Raw genomic sequence first — 22,402 nt, forward strand, 5'->3', positions numbered from 1 at the left:
CATTGACACAAAAAAATACAGCGGAGCTTTCTCAGTATTTCCAGTGTGCAGACTCTACTTCCTTTTGTGATACTGTGCAATGTGTCTTGTCCTTACCTTCATCCATGCCACCGAGCAGGTCGGCAAGGTCGTCTGTCCTGGCGTCAGATTGGTGCTCTTTCCACGTGTCGCCATTCTCGCTCCTCAGCACAATGAGCTCTCTCTCCTTCCCACGCATGGAGCCAAAGTGAGGGATCTCGACAATCACTGGGCTGTAAGGGAACACAAATTAAACGCATTATGAGGCAGCGGAGTTAAATGACCTGCACCAAAATTATGCAGTTGGTTACTCCCGAAGTAATCACCAGGCATTCTCTGGTGAAGCGCTAATCGTGCATTTTAATTGCATTGGTTGATGCATTACTGTTATTTCACTTGTAAGATTTTGTGTAATAAAAATGTAATAACAACAATATATTGTATAATTATAATGCAGCTATAATCCTCTCACAGTTGGGACTCGCCATGTCAATCAATCAACCTTTATTTAACTGGCCACCAAAAAAACGTTCAAAACATCAGCAAGAAGGAGCCAGGGACCTACCCGAGGAACTGGGCCCCAGCGGGCCCCACCTCCACCAGCCGGCTGACCAGCCCTTCTCCCTCCACCATGGGTGGCGGGTAGGCCAGCTTGTGCCTCTTGGCCAGGCGGCAAGTGATCCGCGTGGGCGCCGTGCACTTCCTGGGTGGGATGATGATGCGCATGCCGTTGTGCCGGCTGCCTCGCATGGAGCCGCCGCGGGCGTCCACCATGAAGCTGACCAGGAACCTGCCGCAGGGGAGAAGAAAAAGAAGTCAAACAAGCAGGGAAAATAATGGGAGAGAGACGTGAACGACAAAGAGAGAAGCCATACCACAGATACGAGTGAGGAGGATGAATCCCATGCTGTGATCAACCGTACACCAAAAAAAAGTGGGGAGAAAACAATAATAGAGAGAAATAAAAGAGAGAGAGAGGGATTTGGAGGAAAAGAGAAGACGCTTTGAGCTCTGAAACCTAACAGTTCTCACCTTTACCTGCCTCAATTTAGGACTCTTAGTCACTGTTTGAAATTAAACCCAACAAATTTTGGGGTTCTGGTGAAGTTGTAGGAGAAATTGTGTCTGCGGCCCAAGGTGAGATTACTGTCAGATATTCAGTCCCTCTAAAGCAGTGTTCAGTGATCAAATATTAAACACCTTCACAAATGTCGCACCCAAGCTAAGGACTCCATTAGCTGACACAATGAAAGGATGTGTGTTTAATATGTATCATGTTCCATTCTACAAAATTAACGTTTGTGGATTGCTGTGTTAATCCCCTGGGAATGGCACAAAGGTGAGTTGGGGCTGGGGATGTGGTGGGGGTGTATACATGGCAAAGGAGCATTTATACACACTTGTGTTTACAGGCAGTCATTATGAACCCTAATGATTATCACTTTACCAGACTACTCCATCCCTTGTAGTTTGCCAGAAGTTTCACAAATAAAAGACTCTAAAGTAATGACTCATTCATTAAGCCAAGGTGTAATTAAGAGCAAGAAATTGCACAAAGAGGCTGGTTGGTTGGTTAACTTAATTCCCTAATTGTACATATTGGACCTCTAGGCTTGTATGTTATTAGGAGGCCGTTAGGTGTAATAACCCTGAATTTAAGAAGCTGAACATATTATGTTGTGACATCAGTTACTGTAACTCCAGAACGAACATAGAGTGTTCTCGTTGTTCTCTATGTTGCGTCGCATACATTTTGTATACATTTTCGTATGGTGCATTTAGGTGAAATTCCTGTTAAGTTTTCAAGATGGAGGACAGATTGTAATGTGCTCGGAGAGAGAGACAGAGAGCGAGAGAAAGAAGATGGCACATCGTTGAGAGTAATACACACACACATGGACGACGACTACTACTTCCACTACTAGCTACTGTAGGCAGTGCAAATGAGACACCAGACCACACGGATGGCATGAGCAGAGAATGGAGAAAGAGTAGGAGAGGGGTGAGAGGGAAGCGCGGTGGAGTGGAGTGGAGAAGAGAGTGACATCACTGCGACATCAAGGAGTGAAACCAGCGGACTCAAGTCATCACCTGGAGTCATACTGAGGGAGCGGGGAGGACAAGCTGCAAAATAAACACATGGGAGACAATGCAGGAGGCGTAACCCAAACAATGTAGTCGTAGTATCAACGTTTCATAATCAGTCGGGATCTGTTTTAACAGACTGAAAAGCCAAAACCATTAAATTCAATAAACAAATTAAAAAGAATGGGGTGGAGGACTGAGGGAAACGGAAAACTCAAGTGATACAGGGAGGGAAAAAGAGTAATGGGTCAAATAAGGAACACAACTAAAAAGGGACAAGACAGATCCATGTTTTTTTTTTATCATTCACCATTTCACATAGTGCCACAAGAAATATTGCATGATCACCCTTACAAAGACATTAGTGTCCAATTGAAAACTTTATGATGGTCATTATCTTAAAATTCAAACTAATTAGATTAACTTGAGAGCAGAACATTTGGTTTTTATTTTTTGTTTAACCAAATTAACAACATGAGTCGCAGTGTTGTATCAACTGTAACACTGCATGTGCAAGGTAGACCTCACATGTACAGTATATTTATAATAATTTTTTTATTTAGCTAACGCTCATGACAGAACAACATCAGGAAGTGTTTCGGCATTGTGTTAAAGGACACGTGGACTGGACATACAGGTGCTTCTAATGACCACCATAATGGTTATTATGTGTACACAGTCAAATCCTCAGTGTTCATTTATAAACTGGTAACATTTGCACACTCTTGGAGTTAAAGCTGCAATCCATAACTTTTTGTGTGTGAATAAAATGTTATTTACCCAATCTGTATGTTAATACAATATAACTAGTACATCTGCGGTGGTTGGAGCTGTTCTCCCTGCTCTTCTTTAGAGACATTTTTATCCCTGTGGTCGGTTAGGACACCTACTAGCTGAGGAGAGGTATCGCGTGAAGCTCAAAGCGTAATATATCCCCTGCCCAAACGGGCTTACCGTCTTAGCTCAGCAGTAGAACCCCCGGGTTTGAATCCCAGGTAAGAACAAATTGCAGCTTTAAATGAACACTGATGGTGGTTATACTGTCGCAGTGTGCACTGTGCGTGCGTGCATGCGTGTGCTAACTGCTGAGAGCTAACTCTCTCCAGTTGTCTTAACTTACCCAGAATGGACGGGGCTGGACACAGTGTTGTGGCTGTGCTCCATGGTGTCTGGAGTCCAGCTGTAGCGCCTCATGCACTCTGAGCTGTAGTCTGACCTGGTCACAGCCAGATGCTGGGAGTGGAGGTGACATGATAAAGATAGAGAAAGCAAAGAAGAAAAAAATGGACAAAAGGGAGGATGAAAATGAGAAAATGGGGGAAGCAGGTAAAAAAAAACAGAAATAGGGGTGAGTTGAGTGAATCGTTACTATATATGACATAAAACTATGACATTAGTCTTTTACTTCATGGAATCTAAGTGAAGTTTTATTGTGAGATACAACATGAAGAAGACCTGATAACATTTATGGCACCTTGTCACATACTGTACTTCCACAAACTATGTCACAGACGGCCACACGACGCGGTGGCCGTCTTATGTATCTTAGTCAAATACATAATCGGACGCTTACGAAGCAGCCTCATAATGAAACATGCATGCATAAAGATGGACTACTAAAGTGGACTGTACCCGTATCCTACATAATTATTTATTTGTGAAGAAAAACACTAAAAAACAGTGTATTATGGGAAACGCAGGGACTCTGAAAGTATGGCCTGGGAAAAGACGTTGTTTACCATGCAACGACCAGTGGCTGATGAATGATGGCGTGCAACCAAGACTAACAAACAAACAACAAATATACACAAAGACAGGAACCCAGACAGATGGAAGATGAACCAGTGAGCCGGCCGTGTGAATATTGAAGAAAAGAGGAAGTCCTCCATCAACACTGTGTACCTTATTAAGAGGGTCAACCAAGTAGGAAATGTCCTTACAGACACTCTGAAGCTTAAGGGAAAGGAGAGATAGTTGACAATTCACACCAGGGGTAGCAAGTTCTTTCTCTAATAATGTTATGGTATTTCCATCAAGGGACACATATTGTAAATCCTCTCCATCCATCACAATGTATTTTTTGCTTTTGTTTTTGTTGTTTCATGCTCTTTACACATCACAATGCATCAAACTAGGGTGAGTTCATTTTTTAAAGATTTAAAATGGACAAATGTACCGAGCTAGGTGGAATCCTTATTTTTGTAAACATACTTCTATGTAACCCAAAACCATAATTTAGGACATTTGCTTATTTTGCAACAGGGGCAGTTGAAATAATATGTGCATATTTTCTCCATCTGCAGTTACAAATCTTGAGGAATGTCTTCATTGAACTTGCGGGTTACGCTGCTAATATTGTTTACAATACAAGAGGTTACAGTTCTCCTTTTAGCTCCGTTCCTGAAACCTTCCCACCAAAACAGGCTGGGGGACAAGCTCTGCAGTGCACAGTGGTTTTCCATGAGAAAGCAAAGGGAGGCCCTCCCCCTAGGCACTCAGGCTTGAATAAACTCTCAGTGAAGGTGTTATACACTTGTCATCAGCACTTTAACAAGAGCAACGCCGCCTGCACTGTATGACCTTGACACAAGACATGTACCCCTTCCCTCTAAGCAACCGTCATTTACCCAGAACCTTGAGAGAGACACTGAACAGACAGGGGAGGTAGACAGACATCACATGGTTTGAAAGGGAAAGGAACATTTGAACTATAAATCACCTAAGAAAGATAGAGAGAATGTTAGACGAAACTCAGGAGGCTCAGTAGGAGTGTGAAGGGCAGAGAATAAAGGTGAAAGGAAAGGTAGGGAATGTCGGAGGGGGGGTCAGGAGCAAAAACACAAAGGGGACCAAGTTGATGGCGAAATACAACAGAAAGGGAGAGGCTCACCGTGTCCTTGGTGGGCGCTAGGATCTCTTCGATCATCATGCTGTCACGGGTGAAGGAGGTCCGGTTGAGGGTGTTAGACCTATCCGAACTGAATGAGCGGAGGCTATATGTTACCACGCAACGCAGGCGGGCGACAACAAGCGAGGGTTGGGAGAACAGAACACAAAAACAAACAAAAAAAGCAAAAAGGAATTAACTAACATGCAACCTCCAGGGAACCCATGTAGTTCTTTGATTGGCTGGATGCAGAGAGCATCCGAAAGAGCAGAGAGAGAGGTGTTGGTTATAGGTGTTGGTTATTCAGAGATGGAAATGAGAGTGAGGTGCTTTGTTTGCGCTAAGTGATAGGGAGAGAGAGAGAGAAAGGAATAAAGAGGCAGAGGGAAGATCAAGGGAGAGTTGTTGTTGATACTGTATGGTTTGGGGCGTGTCGCGAACACGGATGCGATATGGCTCGTCGAAATTATGACGTGTACAGTGAGAGCGTGAGACTGCAAGTCTTTGTACGCGAATCATACATTCAGTAAGAGGCATCTGAACATCTCAGATGCCATGAATGGCAATATTAGAGCTAAGCTTTGACCAAAATGTCTATGGTCCATGGAGGTGATTCCATTTAGGTTTGATCCATTATTAATTGACCTGACCTAAACCAGCTTCAGAGTTACCAACACAGACCTTTGTCTGTTCCTCTCTGTCCTGCTGCAGTGTGCTTTATGACGGTGCAGTGGCATCTGCCTGTTTTGTTGTAGACTCGCTAGTCGCTACCTCTCTCTGAAGCTGAATGCAGAACTGTAGATTTCTCTCCTGTTTCAATCAGTGCAGAACGGCAATTTTTGTGTGAGCGTGTGCACGCGCATGCACACTGACCCGCCCTTTCTCTTCCCTACAGTGCCTCTGTTAACCGACTGCGAATGCAAATGCGTGCACGATGCACATCATTTTAGCCTACTTGTTTGTGGCGTCGTGTGTCCGAGGATGGATACGCACGCGTGCATGATGCGCATGTGTGCGGAGGGATAGAGCTAGTGTGCGAGGGGGAGAAAGTGCAATGCTCAGCGCATTTGTGTGGGCACCCTATTCAGCACAGAGAGAAGCCCTTTATTCAGCACAGCACTGCCTACCCTGCTGTCGAAGTTACCAAGCAACTCTGTCTGCACGGCCTGAATGGACCCGGTGGCATGGCAGCACTCACCCCCGCCTGCCCCTCCACCGTGTTTGTTCTTCATAGCTTCGTCCTTTTTCTCATTCTATCCATCCTCCTCTCCCCTCTTTATGCCTCTTTAGCCTTTTCATGCTCCCACTATTAGCTCTGAAAGATTGTTTTCCTCTCAAGTCTTTCCTTTCTCTCCCCATTTCACCCTCTCTGTTATTTGCTTCTAATTCCGTCATCAAACTTTTAAGTCTATTTCTGCGTCTGAAACCTATTCTGAGCACTCCACTATTATCCCGTTTAATCGCCCAGCCTTACTTCTCTCCTCATTGTATCGCTCTCTCTTTCTTTTCTCTCCCTGCTAGAGTTCAATTTCCATCTGCTGTATATTTCCGCAGTCTTTTTTTTTTTTATAGTACATGTTTGTTTTCACAATGGATTTGATTGAAGTCATCTTGTCCTGTTTCCTATGACTCCCTGCCTCTCTCGCTCTCTCTTTCTCTATCACTCACTGCCTAATTGCTCCCTGTCTTTCTTCTCCCTGTCTCTCTCTCTTTGCTGGTCCATTTATTTTACTGTTGATCAATCTGCCAAACCCCTAACCTCCACTCTGTTTGCTGTGCCATACATACACCCAGTTCTACTGTCTCCTATGGCCCTTATAGCGTAGGCTATATTTTTAGGAACACGTCTGCGTGGTCTCAAAGAGATGATTATGTGAGTCTTTGCGTGCGCGTGACTGCAAATGTGTGTGTGTGTGTGTGTGTGTGTGTGTGTGTGTGTGTGTGTGTGTATGTGTGTGTGTGTGTGTGTGTGTATGAGGGGGGCGGGGGGGTTGGAAGGTCTGTCCTTTGTCAAAGTGACCCATGGTTTATGTGGGGTCTTTCTAACTGCCTGGCCACAATTCACAGGCATTTAAGGCTGTAGAGTTTCCATCTCTGCATGTTACTGTGCATTGTCCTGTATCTTCAGGAATTTTGGGGAACACTAGGGCCATCTTCAATAACAAAACAGATTCTGTATACCCTGTGCATTACAGCTACAGTAGATGAAGGTACTGCTTGTGAATTCACCATTGATCCATGGACGTTAATTCACCATTGATCCCTGGAAGTTACATTGTGTGGCACTTCCAAATAATGATACCACAGGGAAGGTGCCACTTCAAACCACACCATACAAAAAACGTTAGGGAGGTTAATTAACACAATAAAACTCAAAGTGAAGACAAACCTGTTATTTCTCATTATACAACAAAACAAAACAAAACACGGCACATTTATTTTCTCATTTCCACTGTGACTATTGCTCTATTGCAAAACCCTGCATAAAACAAAAAACGTATTTTTCCTGCTTGCAAATATGATGACTCTGGTTTGAGGGATGAGAAAATAAGGTGAACGGGTGATCTGCTGAAGCAGAACATCAACTATCTCAAAATGAAATGTGAGGAAAAACAGACACGCGGATGGCCGAGAAATAACACAGGAGGTTGACATACAGTACGTATTTGCGCACAGGGACATGGCTTGTGGATGAGGTTGCAGGGGGGTTATGGGTTTAGGGTCAGGGGGACGTAAATCAACACAGTAAAATCCTCGCTGTTAATTTATCCATTTCTAACTCCAAGAGTGTACAAACGTAACCAAATGGACACTTGCGGGTTTATTTCGTTACATTCGTACACTCTGAGAGTAAGGATCTTACCGTGAAGGCGTTACGGGAGAGAGACACCATACAGCACTGTTTCCCAAACAATGGGTCGGGACCCAATTTTTGGTCGCGGACCAATTTTTTATTATATCCCTTTTTGTTTCTATTTTTTTTTTATTATTAATTCAAAAGATTTTCAGAAATAAAAAATAATCAAACATTTAAAAAATAACAACCTTTTTCAAAATAATTTAATAAATTCCCCCCAATTAATTAATTCCAGACATTTTATATACTTAAGAAGTAGCGAAAATAGCAGATCTAAAAGCTCACAATGTGTCATGATGAGCTTGTAGATTGGCTATGTTCACTAGTTTTGGGCCATTATAAGCTCTGTTCCACAGAGCTTATAATGGCATTATAACCATCACTTATAATAAAATTTCTCTTTTGGGTCTCGAACCAAAACGCTTGGGAACCACTGCCATACAGGACTAATGTGGCCAACTACTGCGACTTAACTACAACTACTACTCTTTTCTTACCTGATCCTAGGGCTAGAATGAGGGACGGAGAGAGAGTGCAAGGAAAAGAACAAGAAGGAAAAGAGCAAAATAGAGCACAGTGAAAAAGCAAAGCAAGTTTTGAAGACATCAAAGCAAAGAGATGCTGTGGGTTTCTTTCTTTTTTTGTCTCCCTATATGACATTGATGCTGCGCCTTTGCATGGTTGCACTCCCAGACTAGGCACAGGTGTGTGCACGTGTTTTAAGGCCCAGTCCAACAGCAAACCATGCAATGCCGATGTCATAAACAGAAAGGTAAGGCAAAGAAAAGCAGTTTGCTCAGCATCGTGCACAGGAAATAGCCTCAGTGTTAATTCAACTTAGATACAATGGCGTCTTACGGGTCCAAATCAAAATGGAGGACCCAGTCAATTTGTAAACTTTCAGAGATAAATTAACACTGAGGGTTTGACTGTGTATATTCAATGATCAATAAAATATTTCACTGCACTAATACACAGCAGTACATTTTAAACAACCTTCTTACCAAGACAGAGATGTCAGCGATTTCAGTGCACAAACAGTGTTCTTGAAAATGCAATTACTGCAGTACATTACAATGACATTATACCAACAACAATTATTCGTCTGACAGAGTAGGAGGAGAGAAAAAATTATTAGGAACTTCATAACACTTGCTAAAAATGTTCATAATTATGCATAACAACATATAACAAAGATACCTCTCTTTCTGTTCTTTAAATCTTTTTACGATTTCTATCATTATTCTGTTGTTATCATGCATTGTCTGAAGGAAGCCAAACCAAAATAAGTTTTACTCTTATGTACCTGTACACAGGATGTAACAATAAAGTACAGCCTTGAACCTTGAACCTTATAACTGACTAAGTTATGGTAGCTATGATGACAGAGCTTATAATGCATTATGACCAGCACTTAAAATACTTCATAAATATTGTTATAAGTTGTTATATGCATAATTATAAACATGTATAAAGAGTGTTATGAACTATGCCTTATAAGGGCATTATAATGCAGTATAAATGTGATTTATAATGCATTATAGACCCAACCTTTAAATAACATGTTACCAAATATTGTTTTTGAATAAACAACATTAAACCCTAATACTTCCAGATTCCCATGGGAGCTATATACTAGGCCCCTTCCTGTTTTCACTCTACAGTAAATATCTTCTCAGAAAATAGCCGATCAACAAGCTCTTGTGAGCTTGTTGAACCCTAGCGTCCCTATTCAGAGAGTAATAGAAAATAGAACATCTTAGATGTTCTATTTTCACTGAATGTTAGTCCCTGAATAGGGATGCTAGGGTATCAAGTGGTTAATAATAGCACACACACACATACTGAGATACTCACAGATAAGCAACTCGTTGATGATAATTATCCATTAAGTCAGCTGGCACTACATTTGACCATTGCCCAACAGCTAGCAACCGCTAAATGGTTTGAAAAGTTACAATTCCTTTCAAAACTGCAATGCATAACGGAACTGCCCACTGGCCCACCCATGAGGCTTCATCAATAACTGGTCTTTGGTGGAAGCTCACAGTGTGTTTGTTTGCTTCTGGTGTTTGCCATGGACTAGCTGCTGCTGCTAGCTGTTTCCTGTCAATGTCACTGGTATTGTTTCCACCCAGCCGAGCATCAGCCAGCTGTCAGAGCGGGCCACAATACACAGCCCATAATGTGCTCGGGCCGCACAATCCAACATGGGCCCATCTGATGCCCTTTCATTGCAGATTTCCAATTTTCCACTGTGTGGAACAACTATATAGCTAAGCCCACAGCGAACAGCCAAGTACACAGTAAAAACCTGAGTGTTCATTTAACTCTTAGGGTGTACAAATGTGACCAAATGTAGGTACACTGTCAGAGTTACAAATGGATAAATGAGCACAGAGGATTTTACTGTATAAGGGCTACAGCTGTCCACATAACAGCCTGCCTGTGTTTGAACAAAAGGCAGAGAACAGTGGCTTATAGTCCCTGTAGTCAGAGTTCAAGTTATTAGGTGTATAACAGGCTGGGGGTCCTGGGTGGCCAATTTGTAATCTTCTGAGACTTTTAATTAGGCCACACAAGTGCTGAATCATTTTGCCAGGTTTAACCATTAAATGGCAACTTCCCAGGCACTTTCTGGTGTCTTTGGCTCTGTGCAGGCTATGTGTAAATATTAAGTAAATGTTTGTGGGTGTGCATGGTTTTGGGTGTAAGTGCCTGCATGTGTGTGTGTCTTTCAATAAATGAGAAACAATCAAATCTGAGTCATACGGTATATGCCACGGTATGACATATTTCAGAACGATATATGACAAACAACCACAGCAGCAAACATTGGCAAACATACACAGTAAAATCTTTGAGTTATTTAAACTCAAAATGATTTTACTATGACAAAAGCACAAAACTCAATAACTCTGTGGGCAACACAAAGACATATTACTATCATCATACCAGCACCACACTGCACCAAAGAATATCTGTTGTTTTCACAATGAACCATCTCATCACCAAAGTGAACAGGGTCCTACCTGGCTGAGCGGGCTCCTATACTAAAGCCCATGTATCCCTCCTGAGGAAGTGAGTCATCTCCCAGCTCTTTGAGGTCCTGAGGCCGCAGGTATTTGTCCGTGTCACCGGTCATTGCATCCTCACCTGGAGGAGGGTGGAAATCATACAATCCCAGTGTTAGCCTAGTACTGAGGCGAGGCAATCCAGAGAAAGAGGTACAGTATGCTGTTGGATGCGGCACTTCGATCAAGAAAAAAAGGAAAAAAAGAAAGGCATTTAAAGGAAAAACACCAACCCGCATTAACCTTCCCTTTATTTGATTATAGGACTTAGAGGAGGCCTGTGAGAATGCATTAGCATCAGTCTATCATCAGACCAAACAGGCCTGCATTGCTCACTGCAACTTTTCTCTGGTCTATTCGCCTGACCGTGGCATGACAACAACACAGTCCTAATGAGCTTATGCACCGTTGACTGAAATAGCAGAGGTATTTTTAGAGCCTAGAAATTATTCAGTGTAGGAACTGCGATCATAGAAATACAGCAGCATCTTTGCGGTAGGCCAGCTCTGCTGTAAACCAAAACGCAGTTCCTCTAGCTCTAGCATCTCAACACAGAGCCCAAAAAAAAAACAAAAAACACCACGGGAGCTTTTAAAGCTATAGGAACGCAAAGCACTGCACCGCACCTCGATCGGCGGACCGGTGGACTATGACACGCCGATCAATGATGCCGCCTGAGCGGCGAGAGCGTTTCTCCTTCTCCCTCATGTTGGAGCCCGTGTGTGAGCGTGCGTGCGTGTGTGTATGTGTGTGTGCTGCCTGGCTGCTCCTTGGCTCCTTCACTGCAGCCCCTCCCCCCCGACGCTGCTACCTCGGATACTGCCGCAACTCTCTGTGCTCCGAGTCCGGACTGGAAACATTGAATCCAGTGATGATGTGGACGCGCTGCTACAGTGTATCTCTAATGTCTCTCCGTCCCATTCAAACACACAGCACGGTCTGAACACGACTGTAAGCTTTACAATCTCCCGCAACAACAACACGCGCCACGCCAGTGAGTAAGGATTTTTTACAGCTGATGATGCAGCACTGAGCTATAACGTCACGGCAAGCTTCTCTCTCTCTCTCTCTCTCTCTCTCGCTCTACTGTCCCTATCTCTCTCCTATCTCTCTCTACCTCTTGCTCTCTCCTATCTCTCTCTCTCTACTCTCTCTCTCTCTCTCTCTCTCTCTACAACACTGTCTCAGTCTCTCTCTATCTCTCTCTCCCCTATCTTTCACTATCTCTCCCCTCTGCTTCTCTCTCTCTCTCGCTGTTTCTCCCTCCTCCTCCCTCTCTTTTAGTTCGATTCACAGTGCCCTTTCAAAAACATCACAACACTCTTCGCTGCCAAAAAAAAACAAACTTACCTATGCCGGCTAACGCAGCCATATCGATTCAATTTCCAATTCACTGCAATATACCACCAGAACTGTTTATCCCCCCAAATCCCCAACAAAAATAAGTCCAGTGGCGTGGGTTAATATTATCATACAGCAGCCCATTCAGACGCTGCTGCACATGGGATGAAGATCGGCTGGTCCGTTAGTGTTGATGGAAAAAGTTTCCCTCTGTCGACTGGACACTGGACGTACGTAGGCGATCAATTAACCCGTACCCGCCCACAGACTGGAATAACTGTATCCGTACTGTTGGTGATACAAGTGTTTAAGAGGAACGAGTGTCTCTGTCTTCTGTCTTCTGCCGCAAGGTTCGAATTATGCGGACTTTTCGGACGCCTCGCAGCGAAACAGCGCATTATTGCCGCCCGGAAAAAAAAGTAAAAGTCCACAAGCAGCCACCTGACTGACTGACGGGGTTATAATAGTTCCTTGCGTTGTAGGCGGCTCAACGAAAAGATCATCCCATTGGATTTAGACACGGAGAAGTTCTTGTACAATCCCAACTGAATCCGACTTGCATGGTTCTGATGGTTGGTCAGCCGTCCAGTAAAACACCAGTTGAAATGGCATCAACACCGTGCGGCATGCAGACAGGGAGAGAGGACCGCGTTGGAAGTATTCTGTGGCTATTGTGTGACTGTGAGCGCAGTAATCTGATAGTCCTAAATGAAAACAAATGCCTACTCGAAGGCAAGAGAGACTAACTAGTCTGGTATGGAGGAGAGGAGAGAGTGAAGAAGAGAGAGAGAGAGAGGGACAAAACCCTCGTTGAGGAGGACAGGACAGGACAGCCCCCCTCCTGAACCCTCCTCTTGTACTGTTTTCCTCTGTGGGGTGATACAAGGATTGGGAATTTGGCTGCCCTTCAACCGGAAAGCTATAATTGGGGGGGGGGGGGGGGGGGGGGGGTACCACATTCACTATTATACATTTGTTGGGTAAAGTATTAACCAAATATTTCGCATAAAGTCTCTTTTTCCAAAAATGTATTTTAACCTGAGAATGTGTGAACATCTATGGCAAAACTTTTCTCAAAAGTCAAATGTTTCCAAAAACAGTTGTGAAATACATGCTTACATACTTCATTTTGTAGCTCTGATTTCATTTCTATTTGCATATGAAATAAAAAAAACTAAATTAAATTTTCAATGACCATCTAGTTGCTGTGTTCTTTTACAAATAGCCCCATGGCGCATCATTTACCCTTCATGTAAATGGACTCTGTATATAAAGTCAGCCGCAATAAAAGAGCACCTGTCTGCAATTTGCAGCTGGACCTAGACAAGTCTTCTAGCTTGCCAAAAGAAATTACCCCCCAATGTTTTCTGTAAATATACTTTTACTGCTCCTAGTATTGATGACGTCTTGTATAGTATTGTATGTCTTTATAATGTCTTGATGAATTGAATACACAGGACCACAATGGAAACAAGCCCTCTGCAGGGCTTTTTGTGTGATCCTCTTAGCATTATTGTATAACAGTGCCTCTGTACCTTTTTGCAAACTGTTAATAAAGTATTCAATCAATCAAAAAAGCCTTTAATTGATATAATTATGTAGGTAAATAATGATTGCAACAACTTTCTACCAGTACTAGGGATGAAAACATTATGCAGATCCATTGTAAACAATATCCACTATGTTGTGCTGGGGATTACGCAGACGAGCTACACACAGCTATTATAAGTACAGTAGAACAAGGATTTAATCTAAAGATGGTGGCCTGCCAGGGGGTGTGATCCTTAGAAAGCGTGAGATCAGCCGTCAGCGTGTCAAGGTTACACACACATCTTGACATATAGTGACCTGTCATGATGGGGGGTGTCTGGTGGCTGAGCCTGTTAGCAGACCACGTGCTCCCGCAAAGACCAAGAGTTTGAATCCGACTCTTGGGTCTCGTCTCGCATGTCTCTCCTCTCTTTGCCCTTGGGTTTCCTGTCTCTGCTCTCTCCTAACTAAGAAATAAAGCTTACAAATGCAGGAAAAAATTACGTTAAGAGAAGAGAGAGTGACCTGTCACGACTCCCCTCATCCGCTCCTGTACCTGCAGACTAATGGGATTGTCCTCCAACATTATGGGATTAAAGACACGTAGAAACTCCTTACAAGCCGCTCCTCGCACATGCATGAGTGTAGGCAAACATAACAAAGACATACATAGCTATGCATAAGTAAGTGCACAAGCTTGCACTCACTCTTTGACTTGCAGAGACACATATCTGTGCACGGGTGCGCGTGCACATACATACACGCTCACTATCACACAAACATACTGTATACAGGCAAACACCACAACAACTTGCATAGACAAACTCAGGCTTGTATGCAACAGCTATCTCAGCCCATTCTTGTGTTACTACTATTGGGCAAGGTGTTATTGCTCAGAGCTGGATATCAATAACACCATGACATGAGTGATCACTGAGTGAGCATTAACACCATTTGCTGCACATGAGGCTGTGCAGCAGACACCCTGGCTTATAATGTGTAGCAGCTAACAATCACAATGAACATACCCAGATTTTCCTTCATTAGGTCTATGGCCATAGTGCAAAGTCATCCGTTGTCTACTGATAGGTGTGTGTTTGTATGTATGTATGAATGCGTGTGTGCGTCTCTCTGTTTGTGTGTGTGTGTGTGTGTGTGTGTGTGTGTGTGTGTGTTTGTGTGTAACCCTTTGAGTCTAGCCATATCGCCTGACATAGAAACTCCACACCTGAGTCCATGCCGTCCCCTGAGCAACAGAGCATGAACAAGCTCATCAATTTTACAGTCCTGTCCGCTCTGGTTCCAAAACAAAAGGACGAGGGGCCTGAATTTATCAGCATGTGACCTGTGCCACACAGTAAAATCCTCAGTGTTAATTGAACTCTTACTGTAATAATTACAGGTCAAATTGTACACTTGCAGAGTTAAATTAACACATTTTATTGTGCATAAACTGGTAACAGAGTACCCAATGTGCTGCAGATTGATGATATTTTACACCGTTACTTATATTATGTCATTTATTGTGTTATAATACACATAATACTAATACTATTAACATTTCATTGAATGTAAATAAGGCTATAGGAAGAAATACATTTTCTGTATGAATTTGATCTACGATTACTATACCCTAGTTTTCCGCGTGTCATTATTAACTGTTGTCAAACGGAGTTTGAGATCTGAGCACAAGTTATAGGAATATAGTACTTAACATAACTGAAAAGTGCTTGATGAGCACAGTTATGTATTTTATGCTGCTTGTGGTGTTGACAATGATAAGAAACCAAAAAAAAGTCCCAAAGTGATTTCAGCAAAAATTTCATTTTGAGTGTAAGTGAAAATGAGGTTGACATTTGTAAATGAAAGCAGGTCACTTAGAGCAGTTTGCCAGCTAGCATGACTGGATTGTCTATGACCAGCCAAAATTTAAAACAACCTCACACGTTCTCTGACATGTTCTCTGACAAAATGAGAACTGTACACTTTCTTGCTGGCAAGCCACAAAAGTCAAGAAAACTCAAATGGAATAGAATGTCTGTGTGTTGTAAGACCTAGAAGGACAATAAGTTTAGACCAAAACCAAAGTTTTGGGAATAATAGTGCCTTGAATTGCATAACTAACATTCCATAATCAAGAAATAGTGTGTGCAACTTAGAGCGAGAGAGAGAGTGTGCGTATATTCTGGCTGGGGGTGTGTATAGAGTGACATTGCCAGGCAACTTCCTTTTAAACAGTAAAACAGTAAAGCAGAGGAGGATAGCATGGCAGTGGCACGATGGTTAGCTCTCCGACAACAGGAAGCAGGTGACGGCTGGGCGGACAGTGGTATGTGAGTGGGAAACAAACAACAAAGATGGCGTAAGGAAGCATACGGGTGGGAAATACCTTCGTCAACACCTGACATACACTCCTCATTGAGAATTTCAGGCATATTCGCCCGGACTGTGTGATTTGAATACACATAGGGTTAAAAATGCAAAATGTTCAATAACACAACACGTAGCACACAATCACATATGGCATTCACTAGTGTATGGAGGTCATGCACTCAATTAGCACAAAACACAAGTCAGACGATTATCAGCTAATTTCACTTAGCACTCTGGAAGGCGTGGCTGATTACATGAAGGGAGTTCTGAAATTGGGCTCATACCTTCATCATCGGACATGTCGAGGAACTCGTTCATGGTCTCTGGGACGTTGATTTTATGTTTTTCAGTCGCAGTCTGTGAACAAGAAAAGCAGATGGACAAATGAGAATAGCAGATCATGACACAACACAACACCCCTACCACTTTCACTGCTGCGGGAAGTACATTCATACCTAATCCATAAAAACTAAAATAAACATTTCCAATCTAATCCAATTCCATATATGACATTCCATGTTTTATCACTTGGAAAATAATAAAGGCCCAATATAAATGTTAAAAGGATCACTGGCCAATAAGCCAAATATGCCTTAATACATTCTAATTGCCCTCAATAAATAAAATAAAGTTTGAAAAACACCTTCAATATTTCATTTATTTTAGAAATAGTTCATCTTTTACTCAAGGGGGACAACACCCATCGCAAGTTGATGATTTGTCCATGTGTGGTCCAGCCCCAAGGAATGTTATTAGCATGTCTTAATAAAAAAAACATTACAAATATGTATAAATAAAATAATAAATGTTTTGAATTTTCAATTTTAATTATAGAGGGCAATTATAATGTATTAAGGCATATAAGGCTTATTAGCCAGGGATCCTGTTAATAACAGTTATAGTCATGGATGCATTGCAAAACAACTTCCACCCAACCAACTTGATATGACCAATGCCGGTCCCACAGAGCAGGTACCATTCAGCAGTGATGTGAAGGGACAGCCGAGGCCAACATGAATAATATATCACCGTCACAAACGGGTACAAGGGGAGGAACTTTATCTTAAAGATACAGAGACAGCATGATCCAGGTTCAGTGCTGCAGATCCTGCCAATGACTTCTCTCTCCCTCTGTTTGTTAACTCTGTCTCGCAAAATATGCCACCTCTTTACCTTCGTACAGCCTCTACCCTCCCCCCTCTTCCCCTGGCTTCCATACACGTGAATGAATCAGGTCACTGTCAGTGATCTAGGGCTATTTGAGGAGAAACCATCCTGGCATGTCACTCAGTCAAGACGACATCACACACGTGACTGGTTCACACACTGTCTGGACTGATGTTGTTGCTTGGCAATCCAAATTGTAATGTGGCCCAACAGAATGTCAATTCATTCAGCTTCTACAGTATTCACCTTATTCCTGGCTTCTCCATGGGGCGCCACCATTGCCTCTTACAGGGGGCGCCATTGAGTTTTTCTCTGTGTGCTGCTTCATTCAATATCTGTTCACTTCCTCCCTAGTAGGCTACTGTAGGTGTAATGCATAGATATAGAAACCTAGATACCTCATTGGCCGCTGCAGTTTGTTGGAGCGACCTGTATCGCGGCCGCCATATTAGAGGGGACACACTGCCACTCAAAGTGACTACTGGCCAATCACAGCGCGTTGACTACTGGCCAATCACAGCGCGTCTTTTCCAGGACTTGTCAGAATCTAGTGGTCCCGCCCCCACCTGCCTCTGATTGGCCTACCGAACGTCCCCTTCTGTGACACACGCGGAAGCTTCCCGCTTGCCCTAAGGAAGCGGAAGTGCGCCCGAGATACAGACGCCTCAGAGCCGGAGGAGGCGTCTACCTTTATATGTCTATGGTGTAATGCAGGTAATCAGTGTGTAGCCAGATTTTGCTAAATAAACAAGCGGCCAGGTCTATGAAAACAAGCCCAAAAGAAGCAACTAGGCTCAGTTTTACCACTTTACATCGGCTATTTGAAAATAGCAGATCAACAAGCTCACAATGTGTCACATCACAACACGTTGTGAGCTTGTAGATCTGCTATTTTCAAAAAATATTGGGTAAAAAAACCTAAATAGTTTGAATATTTTGGAAACATTTTAACAACACAAATCTTGTATGGGGGTCCCTGGCACCACATATTTTCAGATGGGGGTCTGCGACTCAGCGGACAAATACATATTAATCTGGGGGTCCTTGACATGAAAGAATGTGGGAACCACTGGTTTAAAAAACATACAGAAAGCAAGCCCAATTAAGCAACTACTGTACACTTAAAAAAGCCCCAAATTGCTTATTATAAGCAGACATGGAAACACTGGTAAACAGGAAACTCATTCCCACCTCCCCTACTCCCCTACCTGGCCACGCTCACAGTGGGCATGGCCAGGCCCACAGTGGGCGTGGCCAGGAATAAGGTGGATAGAGCACCGAAGTCAGACATCACTGCCGCTAGAGGGCGCTATCCCCCTGGGTCACAGAGTAATGTTTTGTATTGGAATTCCCATTCCCATCATATAAGAACTATGTTCCAATACAAAAAAAGAATTCCGTCACCCAGGGTTAGTGGGAGTGACGTCAGGACTTCGGTACTCTATAAAGCAGTTGGAAGTTTAAACCATAAAATAGGAAAGAAAAAAAGGTGTATATAACTGAATGACTACAGTGCTATTGCTAACACAAATTGTTCCTTTTCTCAACAACTTGTGTGACATTTTACAATGGGGCATGAGAGTCTACTCTACACAACAAATATGGAAAAAATAACCATAATCTGTTTGGAATAAAAAAAAATGTTTTAACTTAAAACTGTTTCCAAAGCCATAGTCACAAAGAGGTTTACCGCCAAAGCCGTAAAAATGTATGCTGTATAAAATTATCTTATACCATACTCCTGACAAATAACTGTAATTACACCATGACATTTAATTGTTTAAGTAGACTCTACTACTCTTATCATTCTTTAAAATGTCTGTATTTTTATGCTTTTAAATGCCTTGCATGTCTTTAATGCCTTTTTTATACTTCATGTAAAGCACTTTGAATTGCTTTTGTCTAGATGAAATGTCCAAATCGACTTTCCTTGCCTAGAAGATTATGTTCATGTCTGGGAATAGGCTGTAGTATGGAGTATGGTGATATCATAATACAGGTCAAGTATAGATTTAACAACGTGACTGCTCCTCTGACAGAGACACGCTGACTCACCATGGTGACCAGGTTCTCATCCGTCAAGGGCCTCAGAGTGTCCACCACGGAGATGTAACCAAGGCGACGAGCGATGGACAGGGCAGTGTTCCCGTTCTGAGAGGAAAAGGAGTCACGTTGACAGTGAGTACAAAACAGCATTGGGTACGTCATGACACTGGAGCACTTCTAGATGTAGTATATCAGTGTTTACCAAACACTGATATACACATTTTTATGGGTCGCAAGTCTAAATATATATATTTTTTTTATTTCTTTCAATTCCTACAATTTTGTAACAGTTATTTTAAATGATTAATGAAAAAGAAAAAAGTCAAATCGAACATTTTCCGAGATAACAGGAATTGAACATTTTTCAAAAGAACTTCATATACATTTATGAGAAAAAAAGAAAGAAACCTTTACGGAGAAGCCTAATGAAAATAGCCGATCTACAAGTAGATCTGTAGATCTGCTATAGTTTGGGTCCCGGGAAGACAAATCAAATTCCCCTTTTGGGTCTCGAACTAAAAAGTTTGGAACCAGTGCAGTACATCACTTATCAGCTTATCAGAATCATGTTTATTGTCACATCACAGTTCTACAGGTGAAATATTTTTTCCCCCGTTGCTCCATAGAATTCCGTGAGAAGAGAGAGGATAGAGGTAGAGTGAGAGCAGTAGAGAAAAAAATGTAAGAAACGCAAGATAGAAACAGGTTAAATTGATAAAAGCTAAATAAAGATATATACATATTATTTACAGATAGTGTATGTAATAGCAGGTATGTGCATGATGTTTGGAACATTAGCCTCATATGCAGGTGTATACATGTTTTTTTTAGAAACCATCTACCTATCGTGTATATACACTACAACTACACCACACAGTAGTGCCTTTGGAACCTTTGTGATCAATTGTAGGTGTGTATGCGTGTGTGCGTGCGTGTGCGTGTGTGCCTGCGTATGTTCAGTCGTGAAGAAAAAAGAGATTATGTGTGTACACCTGTGTCAGTCTGTGAGCATGTGTCACAGTATGCAGCAGTTTACATGTATTTTTGAGAGTGTGCGTGTGTGTGTGTGTGTGTGTGCGTGCGTGCGTGCGTGCGTGTTTTGCATGTGTGTGCCGTACACTGACCAGGGTGAGCTCGTTGGGTGAGGCTCCATGCTGTAGCAGCAGGTTGATAATGTGTGCGTGGCCCTGCTGGGCCCCCTGGTGGAGCGGAGTGTACCCATTCTGCACAGAGAAAGAGAGATAGCAGAAAAATAAGATCCAGTTAGAGGTAAGAATGAGAGGTGGAGAGAGGAAGTCAATCTAGAAGGCAACACAGGAGTTCAAATTGGGGACAAATAAAAACCCCAACTGAGATGGACAATGGTGGATCTATCTATCTATCTATCTATCTATCTATCTATCTATCTATCTATCTATCTATCTATCTATCTATCTATCTATCTATCTATCTATCTATCTATCTATCTATCTATCTATCTATCTATCTATCTATCTATCTATCTATCTATCTATCAGGGTGTTAATTTAGGAAGACTTTATTTTTGTGGAGGTTGTAGAAAAGCGAGAGCTTTTTGGCAGCTCTAGAGAAGGAACATTGTCAGGTGCAAGCTTTGGAGTATTATGGTTAGGCTGGGGAATGATTTTGTCAATGAAACTCAAATGATAAGCATGTCTCTACCTTGGTTTTGCCATTGACTCGGGCATGGTTCTGCAGCAGGAAGTTTACCATCTTCACGTTTCCATAGTGACAAGCCACGTGCAATGGAGTGTAGCCCATCTGTACAAAGTAAAGAGATGACAGACATAAGCACAACTAGATAGATGAAAGTAAAGTGTTTCCCACAGGTTGAGAATGTATTCCATATACTCGGGGCGGGAAACAGCTCTTATTTTCATAGTTTGTGTAAGAGAAATCCTTTCTATGGTTCACAACTTGGAAGCTGTATCAAATTTCATATTTCCATTACATTATATGAGCACTGCACAATTCATAATGGAGGAGATGAATGTGTATATAACCTATTTGCTGTAAACAACTCCTGTCAGCACAAACAACACCCTATCTCACGCGCGCGCGTAACACACACACACACACACACACACACACACACACACACACACACACACACACACACACACACACACACACACACACACACACACACACACACACACGTTGTGTAACCTTGTGTTGCTCAACCTTCAGCCGCTGCAGGTTTCTATCGCACTGTACGTGACAAGCAAGCCTGTTATTGTGTGTGTGTGTGTGTGTGTGTGTGTGTGTGTGTGTGTGTGTGTGTGTGTGTGTGTGTGTGTGTGTGTGTGTGTGTGTGTGTGTGTGTGTGTGTGTGTGTGTATGTGTGTGAGTGTGTGTGTGTGTGTGTGTGTGTGTGTGTGTGTGTGTGTGTGTGTGTGTGTGTGTGTGTGTGTGTGTGTGTGTGTGCGTGCGTGCGTGCGTGTGTGTGTGTGTGCTGCAGAGGTTATGGTGTGTGTCATAGGCAGACAAATGCTAACACATGCCACTCAGGTGACTGTCAGGTTTATTGTTTATTTATGTGGTACCTGAGAACACATTAAACACACACACACACACACACACACACACACACACACACACACACACACACACACACACACACACACACACACACACACACACACACAGTAGCAATCTATTCCGACAGAAAGGTGTGCATTTCTTCATCCTGTCGTGTCATCAACACACACCTATACATCCATAAACCAATTCTAGTGTTAGGCATTTAACCTTGAACTTAAGCTATGAAAGGCAGGCTGAAATGTAAGAGTACATGTGTGTGTGTGTGTGTGTGTGTGTGTGTGTGTGTGTGTGTGTGTGTGTGTGTGTGTGTGTGTGTGTGTGTGTGTGTGTGTGTGTGTGTGTGTGTGTGTGTGTGTGTGTGTGTGTGTGTGTGTGTGTGTTGGTCTGTCTGTCTGTCTGTCTGTCTGTCTGTCTGTCTGTCTGTCTGTCTGTCTGTCTTCATGTGTCTTTGTGTGTTTGTAT

General features: G+C 42.6%; 1 protein-coding gene across 1 annotated transcript in view; it reads right to left on the bottom strand.

Annotated features, from left to right (window-relative positions):
• The window catches only part of LOC308100967 (ankyrin-3-like), a gene marked incomplete at its 5' end in the record, with an annotated part of 144,595 nt that overhangs the window by 34,407 nt on the left and 87,786 nt on the right, over positions 1 to 22,402 (bottom strand). Inside the window, 13 exons of the mRNA XM_080450186.1 lie at positions 97 to 251; positions 584 to 808; positions 2,110 to 2,142; positions 3,224 to 3,336; positions 4,006 to 4,056; positions 4,994 to 5,096; positions 8,345 to 8,356; positions 10,880 to 11,003; positions 16,182 to 16,238; positions 16,450 to 16,522; positions 19,388 to 19,483; positions 20,503 to 20,601; positions 21,059 to 21,157. Of these exons, the coding sequence (XP_080306312.1) occupies positions 97 to 251; positions 584 to 808; positions 2,110 to 2,142; positions 3,224 to 3,336; positions 4,006 to 4,056; positions 4,994 to 5,096; positions 8,345 to 8,356; positions 10,880 to 11,003; positions 16,182 to 16,238; positions 16,450 to 16,522; positions 19,388 to 19,483; positions 20,503 to 20,601; positions 21,059 to 21,157 (1,240 nt within the window). The remainder of the gene's footprint in view (positions 1 to 96; positions 252 to 583; positions 809 to 2,109; positions 2,143 to 3,223; positions 3,337 to 4,005; positions 4,057 to 4,993; positions 5,097 to 8,344; positions 8,357 to 10,879; positions 11,004 to 16,181; positions 16,239 to 16,449; positions 16,523 to 19,387; positions 19,484 to 20,502; positions 20,602 to 21,058; positions 21,158 to 22,402) is intronic.

This window comes from Gymnoscopelus braueri (assembly GCF_963280865.1).
Source record: "Gymnoscopelus braueri genome assembly, chromosome: 14".
NCBI classification, from domain to species: domain Eukaryota; kingdom Metazoa; phylum Chordata; class Actinopteri; order Myctophiformes; family Myctophidae; genus Gymnoscopelus; species Gymnoscopelus braueri.